At 37.2% G+C, this 9,514-nt stretch overlaps 1 protein-coding gene across 2 annotated transcripts in view; it reads left to right on the top strand.

The window, feature by feature from the left end:
* The first annotated feature begins 4,017 nt into the window (after positions 1-4,017).
* The window catches only part of vsx2 (visual system homeobox 2), a 7,567-nt gene continuing 2,070 nt past the window's right edge, over positions 4,018-9,514 (top strand). For both annotated transcript variants that reach the window (XM_079853422.1, XM_079853421.1), the window contains exons 1-4: positions 4,018-4,675; positions 5,167-5,251; positions 5,894-6,017; positions 9,298-9,478. In XM_079853422.1, coding sequence (XP_079709548.1) covers positions 4,246-4,675; positions 5,167-5,251; positions 5,894-6,017; positions 9,298-9,478 — 820 coding nt within the window. In that variant the 5' untranslated portion in view covers positions 4,018-4,245. The remainder of the gene's footprint in view (positions 4,676-5,166; positions 5,252-5,893; positions 6,018-9,297; positions 9,479-9,514) is intronic.

Here is a 9,514-nt window from a genome sequence, read left to right as displayed (position 1 = left end):
AAGCCAAATATTCAAAAGTTTGGGGTTTGTAATTAAGATTGTTTTTTTTATGTTTTTGAAAGAAGACCACCATGGCTGAACTGTGGTATATTTTGATTTATTTTAAAATATAAGTTATAGCTGTCAAATGATCCTTTAGAAATCATTCTAATATTCTGATTTCCTGCCCAAGAATAATTTCTTATTATTATCAATGTTGAAAACAGTTGTCCTGCTTAATATTTTTGTGTAAACCGTGATACGTTTTCCAGGATTCTTTAGCGAATAGAAAGTTCAAAAGCACAGCATTTGTTTGAAATAGAAATCTTTTGTAATGACTTTCACTTTTGATCAATTTAATGCGTCTTTGCTGAATAAAAGTATTAAGTTTCTTATAAAAAAACAAACTTTTGAACGATGTATAAAACAGAAATTATAACTGTATTGCCTGTATTAATATATTTTCACTATGATTGCCCCATGAAAACTTAAGACTAACAAGCTCAGATATTAAAGGGAGGAGAAGCAACATAAGTCTATTCAGGCACCGTATTGATTGTTTTCAGCTGATTGAACTGTTGTAATAATGGACACTTGAATCAGTTTAATGCAGAATAATATCAAGTACAAAATTTGGATGAAGGGGTTCTTGAGTGGGTCTTTGGGGGGGCGGTTGAGAGACACTCCTCTATGCCGCAGACTGTGTGTGCTCGGTGTACAAAAACAAAATGCAACATTAAAAACACTTCATCACTTCCAATACATTGCAAATACAGAATTATGACCAGAAGAGCAGAAGTGATTCTTCATTTAGATTGCCTGGCATGGGAAGATCAAGCACCAGCAATCTGTGATAGGGGCCGGACTAATGCAATACAATGTCCCTAATACAGCCCCATCCCAAAGCTCATTACCTTGCGGTGACCTTCCAGCAGATTCCAAGTTCTTCGTAAAGACAAATAGCCGTCAAGCATTTCAATATAAGAGAGGTCTTCATTTATATGCATCACATGATTATGCTGTAATTGTTACAAGTTTGGACAAACTCTCATTTTAGCATGCTTCGAAAAAGCACACAAGGGTTGTGTCCAATTTTGCACAGAGGTCAAGACAGCGGTGTAATTTACCATTCATCTGTCTGACTAGCGCAATCGTTTTTTCAGCATCTCAACCACTAGCTTTGTGTTTGTGTGATGGAGATGACGGATTTCACTTAAAATAAGTAGGCAATAGGCATGAGCCCACAAGAGACTGAATATTCAGAGAGAGGGGGTGGGGGTGGGGGGGACAAATTTTGCAACAGCTGTTTGCCTTTTAATCTGCCACCATCAGATCTTCCAGTCTTTGATAGGCCACCCAATCTACACGAATGACTGAACTAAATCTTTCCTTAATCTACAGCCTTATTAGTTTGTCCTCTTATGCATGTAAATCAGGATGCAGTCATTTTCATATGTAGATGGATTATTAAAAGCCATGGAGGGAGAGTGGGTTTTTTTTTTTCAGCTCACAATAAACAACAAAGCCCTGCACAGATTACAGCAGAAGCGGCGGCTACGAGAGGGCAGGAAGCAGTTTGTAATTGACAGGTTGCTTTGACAGAGCTCGAGTCTAGTGAATAGATGGGTTTATCTAGAGCGGGTGATGTGTCATTAGCATATCTTGATAACATTGATTTCTTCATTACCCTTAATGAAATTTCCACTTAATGGCTTCTAATTAGTTTCAACTGGTGCTCATGTAATTGCAGCTGTAATATTTTGCTCAGCGGCGAGGAGTTTAATGCTTTGATGAGACGCGGAAACTCTTGCGTGAAGTTTCATTCTCTTGCACTCACTTGCGCGTTTGTTTTCTCAATGTGTCCAAATGTGCAGATCGCTCGTTTGCGGTGTTGCTATATGTGATTAAACTTTACTTTTGTGTGACTGCCAGTTTTGATGATCATCTCATGTAATTGCCATGGAGCCAGGCCAACAAAGAATTAGCATGGATGGGTAATTGAATAATGTCCCATAAGGCCACAGAATCGCATGGCTTTTCTGTATTTTTAAGCTGATAAACAGGATTACAGTTCACCTTTATTAGTAAAATTCAGGACATTGTTATTGCACGGGCCACTTCGGCATGATAAAACATCTCCAAGTGTTCGGTGTAGCTATTAATTAGCCAGAAAAGCACCAGATCAGGCGCTGTCTCTCGGGAGCGCGCGCTCGGAATCTTTCCCTCGTGTGTGTCTGACGCCACGCGTCTGACGTTCTGCTGGTGTCGTATGAATCATGACGTTTATTTATGCATCAGTACATGGCACTTTGATAAGATTGGTGTTATCTCTGTCTCCATCAACGGCTCGCTGCTCATTTCCATAAATTATCTCCAAGTAATTATCTGTCCAGATGTCCAAATTGTGCCACAAATTATCTGCAAAACGAATCAAAATCCCACTGTAATTTAGTAATAGCTGATTAGACCTCGGTGTATTAAAGAAACATGGATGTAATTAGAATAAGCTATATTTTGCAGTCTGTTCAGATGGGTAACAATGTTTTATATGCAACAGCTCTGAAAATGTTGGCTATAATGAAGGATAATGGAAGATGTCCAAATTTACCTGGATTTTCCCCCACTAAATACCCTTTCAAATTAAACACATATAAAGAAAACTCTTTGCATATTTCTTTATAACCATATTATTGTGGAAATAACATTGGACACCCACTTTCCTGCCTTCCTTCTGCTTACAAATGACCAAGATTAATTAAATATCTATTTCTATTCAGCCAGGTCATGCCGTAGGCCTACATTATTTTCAGCTGATTTCTCAGAATTTCTTATTATTAGAATTTTACAGTTAGTGATGTGATTATGACCTCTTGAAATATTTTGGTAAGTGGTGCTCTTTGGTAGATAAAGATGACGAAATGCTAAATTGCACCGAATGTTTTCGATCCCTGAATACAAGTCAGTTTGCTATCATTTTTGTGGGGTTTCAAATAAATACAAATAAAAAACGCCTCATTAAAAAGCTGAATTAGTAGTTAAGACTACCGTAAAAAAAAAAATTTTTTTTTTTGTATTTCTTTAAAAAAAAAAAAAAAAAAAAAGGCAAATTCGTCTCAAAATAGCCGACTGATGTTTAAAAAAAAAAAAAATTGTGTGTGAATCCCAAACATGCAGGGAGCCATTTTGTTGTCATGTGATGAGAATATATTCCAAGAACTTCATGTGTTCAAATAGCCTATGTGTTGCTAATTTGCATTACCCATTTATCTTCTCCACTTAATTAGATCCTTGAACTTGTGATCGAATCCTTTTATTTTAAACCTAAAAGAGATTTTAGCTCGTGCAAAAAAAAAAAAAAAAAAAAAAAAAAAAGAATCTTTACAGGAATTATAAACAATTCCCCGCGCGTTCTGTATAGCCTGAAATCTTTGTTGAACCCTTATAGCCTACGCAACAGGAGTTCTTTAAACAAACTAATCAATCTTTCTCAACTGGACACATTCGATCTTATAGCCTATTAAATCATATTAAACGTTTTAAACGATGTAGTATTCAATAAAATTACTACTTTGTCAAATTTGCTTGTTTTTGTAGTACATAATTTCATTAATTATTCTAGGCTATTTGATTTGGTCAGGCGATGCTGCCTCACAAAAATTATTGTAATGCTTCTGACGACGTCATTGCTGACGACATTAGTCTTATGTGTGCCATAGGCTGCGCGTTTCCGTTGTCCAGGTGTCCTTTTTATTTCCGACTACTGTATTTCCTTTATTTAATCATCTAGATACACCTAAAACAAATTCCTTAAGCCGTTCACAATAGACATAACACGTCTAAAATGTTGAAGAAAACAGAAAATTTGAGTATCGAAGATTACCCTATTAGGCTATTATTATTATTATTATTATTATTATTATTATTATTATTAGGCCTACTTAAATTACGAGTAAACATATAATTTCGAAGTGATCTCATCTTATTTGCAAATTTTGGTTAAATGTCTGCTTAATACATAATTGCAAGCAACATGTGATGTGAACGAAATGATATCATGCATGACAAACAGGGAGAGCAGCATCCTGTATCCTCTGGAATTCTAAATCACTTACTCGCCGCTGATTGGCTGTTGAGTTTTGACCCTTGTTGGGATGGACCTGTTGGATAAAAGGAGAATTTCTAGAGGGATCATGCGTATTGCGCCGTGGATGCCTTTGCACAAGGGACCGACTCGTATGTGAAGAAGGGAATAGTCTCAGAGGCACCATGACAGGAAAGGATGGGGCTGTTTTGTCGGAAAGTTTGAACAAATCAAAATCAGTGTGTGCCGCTGAGAACAGGGGAAATAACAATCCACATCTGTCAAAGAGCAGCATCACACATCCACCCAAATGCACGGGCTTCGGCATCCAGGAGATCCTGGGACTAAATAAAGAGCCGTCCTCGGCGGCTCCGCGGAGCACACTGGACTCGTTCCCTGCCGGGGCGCACCTTCTAGCCAGCAGGTCGATGCTCGGTCCAGCTGGGGTTGGTGTTGGTGTTGGGGTCGGGATGGGCTTAATTGGCCATGGAGGTATTCCGTCGTTCTACACCCAGCCCGCGTTTCTTGAGGTGCTGTCAGACGCGCAGAACGTCCATCTACAGCCGCTCAACAGGACAGTGGGCCCGCTGGAAAATAACCAGTCTGCCAGCTCAGGTATAGGCCTAAGAAATTCACCTTTTGTTGTATAGTGCCCTGTCAAGGGGAAAGGGCCTTAATAGTAGTAACATCAATAGGCTACTATTATTGGTTGTTGCTATTAGGCCTATTACAAATTTTGGTAACACTTTATTTTAGGCTAAAGTGTCCTTGTTACATTATGTTACATGTACTTACCATATAATAACAGTGAATTATGCATATACGTGCAACTAACCCTGTAACAATGACACCTTCAAATAAAGTGTAACCCAATTTTTTTTCAAGATAGAAATGTTAAATAAAAAGCCTGTTGTCAACTGTTTTATTTTAATAAGCTAATACATTGTATTTTCCTCCAAATCCCAAGTGATTATCATTATCGTTGTTAAAAATGTCAAATAGCGGTTTTTAAAATTAAAGGGCAGTAAGTGGCTACAAAATATTTTTTACATTTTGAAAATGTCACAGCCATTTTGAATAGCCTAATATTTCCTCCGATGTTACAGATTCAGAGGATGTCTCTTCAAGTGAAAGGAAAATATCAAAGTCTTCACTGAGCCAGAGCAAGAAGAGAAAAAAGAGACGACACAGGTAGGCTTGAACGCTAAAAAATGCATGTAAATGAATCTTCTTGATTAATTAGACAGTAATCTTAAGCATCATTTCTGTCGTCTCCGAAATTAAATATCCGAAACAGGAATGTGTAAAATTCTGTAAAACGTTTCTCTCGATGGTTTGGCAATTATGGCTCTGGCGAAATGCGGTTATGATGTCCAGATTTCTATCCCTTATTTTAGGAGCTAGGCTAATTATGTTTTTCCTAACGAGTTAATTAACGGTTCGTAGGTTTTAAAAGGCAGTAAAAATAGCCTATCTATTTTTCTTTATAATAATAATAATACATTGTCGTGATATGCATTTTTATATTGTAATTTTGTAAGAAGCATTTAGCTTCTTTTCATAGGAAAGATCTGCTTCAATTACAGTTAGAAACAATACATTCATATCTATAATTATGATTTTCAGTAGCCTTGCCTGTTTTAAATGTTCAAACAAAATACATTTATTAATACACATCACATAGGCTAATTTCCTTGTTCTTTAAACTAGTTTAAAACCTAAAAGAAAAAAAAAAACTGGTCCACTCGATTTGAGTCTATTGAAATAGCACAATTTATGCGTGATGTTTCTAATATTGATTTTCTATGACAAGTGAACGTTGTTCTTTTGTAGAACAATATTTACATCTTACCAGCTGGAAGAACTGGAGAAGGCTTTTAACGAGGCTCATTATCCGGATGTGTACGCCAGAGAAATGCTGGCCATGAAGACCGAGCTGCCCGAGGACAGAATACAGGTAAGGAACGAACACTGTTACTCGCCGTTTGAATTAATTGAGAATACAAGGAAACAACAATCATGGAACGCTCTTTTATTTAGTAGATAAAAGCCTGCAGTTTCTAATCATTTTTGCATTGAATTGAATTGAATTGAATTGAATTTTTCTGATACACTGTAAAAAGTGAACAGTTGGATCAACTTAAAAAAATTACTTCAATTGGTAACACCTAAAGAAATTAAGTTTTCTCAACTTAAATTATCACATTTTATCATGAAAAACGTGATAATTTAAGTTGAGAAAACTTAATTTCTTTATGTGTTACCAATTGAAGTAATTTTTTTAAGTTGATCCAACTGTTCACTTTTTACAGTGTATAAGCTATTTGACCTATATATAGGCTATTTGTTATGTATGTTGTTCAAAATAAAGATTTTTTTTTTTAATTAAGATTTGTTGTCCCTCAAAATTCCGCACAATTACGCCAGCTTTTTTCTTTCTTTCTTTCTTTCTTTCTTTTGCAAAATGCTTTGATCCATTTCCTATTTTCACATCAAAATGACTAATTAGGTATCAACATATTGTTTTTAATTATTTCCAATGAAACACTACTTTACACTTAAAAAAAAGAAAGAAACTGAGAACAAAAAAAAAAAAAAAAGGACTGATGCAATAAAATAAATTAATCTTGGGCTAGATGTAGTAAATAGGCCTATTAGGTCTCTGAGCCTATATTGTCTGTATATTTTTTACACGCTATAAAAATAAGGTTAGAAGGTTTCTCAGGTGTCTTCGGAGATGCCCTTTTTGAAGATGCTTCAGATATGCTGCTTCAGATATACTCAAGAAACTTTGAAGTGCCTCAAAACCTTTCCTGGAATGACCCATTTTTAAGCAGTGTTTGAGTTCGTCCAGGAACTTGTTGGTTCCTCAGAGGACTGACTTTTTAAAGACCGTCTAGCCTTTAGGTTCTCTTGAAGGTTCTGCCAGTGTGGTGGTCTAAGGAAATTGTGCCTGTATCTTTTCCGTTTGCAGTGATGTTGTTGCGTGTAGTTAATCGGCTAATGATTTGTCTCAGAGTTATAGTTGGCAAACATTTTTCTTGGGGTCAGCAACATAAGAAGGTGATCTCAGTGCGAATTATGGAGGTTCAGCACTAGCCCATACACTCTTAAAAGTAAAAGTAAAAAAAAAAAAAAAAAAAATTTAGTGTAGCTAAAGAACATTTTAGAAAATCGGAAGAACTTTTTTTTTCGACTATAACGAACCTTTTGTGGAATGAGGTTTCCATGGATGTTGAAGGTTATTTGTGGAATCAATGATGCAAATAAAGAACCTTTATTTTTAATTGGGGATTTAAAAAAAAAATTATGTCTTAAGCATATGTTTCAAAATGGTTTTCAAACGTTTCTGTAATTATTCAAATTAGATTAGGCTTAATCTACAAGTTTGTCAGAGCAAGTAGCCGAGGCTATTTTCGTCTGAGGCTAATAGCAAAACAAAAAAGCTTGCGCTTTACTTTGTGATTAGTTTGAGGTAGGCTAAGTAATTAAATAATGGCAAATACTATCCTTCACTTTATTTTAAATGTACATATCCCAAATAACAGTCTTTTAAAATAGCCAGACGTAGTGGAAATATACAATTTTCGCCTCGCGAGGTGCACCTTGAAATAGCGTCTCGAAAATTAGGGTGAATTCTTGGGACACTTTTCTCCACCTACTAATTTGGAAGACGTTTTATACTGTAAAAAAACATCGAAATCCCTTTAAAATAATCGACCTCCGAAAGTCATTGTACAATTCGCACACTGACTAGGCCTATATCGATCAAGTCCAGCATCCCACTCGGACAGATAATATCTCATCAGCCTCAGTTGGATGTGAAACAATTTGCTCTCAGAGAGAGATAGAGAGAGCGAAGAGGAGGGTGTGTGTGTGTGTGTAAGAGAGAGAGAGAGAGAGAGAGAGAGAGAGAGAGAGAGAGAGAGAGAGAGAGAGAGAGAGAGAGAGAGAGAGAGAGAGAGAGAGAGAGGCGCGCTAACGACCTAATCAAGCAATCAAGGCGGAAGATTACTGTGTGACCTGAACCATCCATCTGGTGGCACGCCTTTTAATTTCCTTCTCATTACAGTGCCTCTCAGTGAATAAATAATAAGGAAATAAATAAATAATTCTATTTCAATCCAAAGTAAAATTAACATCTAATTTTCTCATCGAGTGTAATTAGTTAAATGAGAAAAGCCCGCCGTGTTCCAAGGGAAGGGATGTGGCGAGATGTGGGGAGTTCAAATGAAATAACTACATTGAATTTATTAGCACGGGTCAATGGCGCTGCTCTCTTGGGTCCTGCTCGTTTAATTTCCCGTGATATTTGCCCGCCTGTCCACCATCGATTGGGCTCGAAATTAACTTATTTTTCAATCAGCTTGTGCGTGCCCTTGGGGTCGTCTCTCATCGCTGTCTCCTCCCGCTTTCTTTTGAGTGCCCGATAACCAATTTCTCCTCAAAAAGTACCGTGCATGAAATGAGGGCTATCATCATCGGCATTACCAGAAAAGATTGGAAAATGGTTTTGATAATTCCTTATCCAATGTCTGGCCTCTCTAGACCCGACAGCCCCTCCTCCTCCTCCTCCTCCCTCCGTCAGCTCTGCTAGTAGCTTGAATTAGTGAAGGGCAATTGCTGGTTAACTGCTGTGATCAACATGCGTTCGCGTCGCGTCATGACAGAACTGAACTGCAGGCACTTTATGCGTCGTGTCGTTTAGCCTATCTGCAAAAGTGCCTAAACTGTTTGCTCAATCATCTAACAGGCCGACATAATGACTACAATATAGCAAATGATAGGTGATAGTCAGTTGTAGTTGATAAAGATAGCCATACCATTTGGTTAAATATAAAAATGATGTTTTCCATTGGCACACTTTGGAAAGATGAGATTTAAATGAAATATAGGCTATTTGTTGTTCTAGGTCTGTGTTGAAAATTTTCAGTTGATGCTGTTTGTTTAAATAGCCTATCCTTTCCAGACTAATTAAAAGGGTTAGGCTAGGCTACTTCACCCAAAAATGAAAATTATTGCATAATTTAGCTATACTCACCTTCATGTTGTTCCAAACCTGGATGATTATCTTGCTTCTCTGAAACACGCAGAAAAACACACATTGACATCCTCACTCACCTTTTACTTTTCATCTTTTCCAAATTAATGTCTGTCATTCCGCCTATAGTCTATAGACTAGACTGTTTGGACATCTTTCTTATTAAACTATGCAAATCACATTTAATTGTGAACAGGTGTGGTTCCAAAACCGGAGGGCCAAGTGGAGAAAGCGGGAGAAGTGCTGGGGCCGTAGCAGTGTGATGGCGGAGTACGGGCTCTACGGTGCAATGGTGCGTCATTCCATCCCGCTGCCTGAGTCCATACTGAAGTCTGCTAAAGATGGCATCATGGACTCCTGTGCCCCCTGGCTTCTAGGTATATGCCACAGCAGATTAAGACTTTTTACTTATT

This window comes from Squalius cephalus (genome assembly GCF_949319135.1).
Source record: "Squalius cephalus genome assembly, chromosome: 20".
Lineage (NCBI taxonomy): Eukaryota > Metazoa > Chordata > Actinopteri > Cypriniformes > Leuciscidae > Squalius > Squalius cephalus.
Note: the sequence above shows the minus strand (reverse complement) of the source record. Positions and strands in the feature narration are given on the sequence as shown.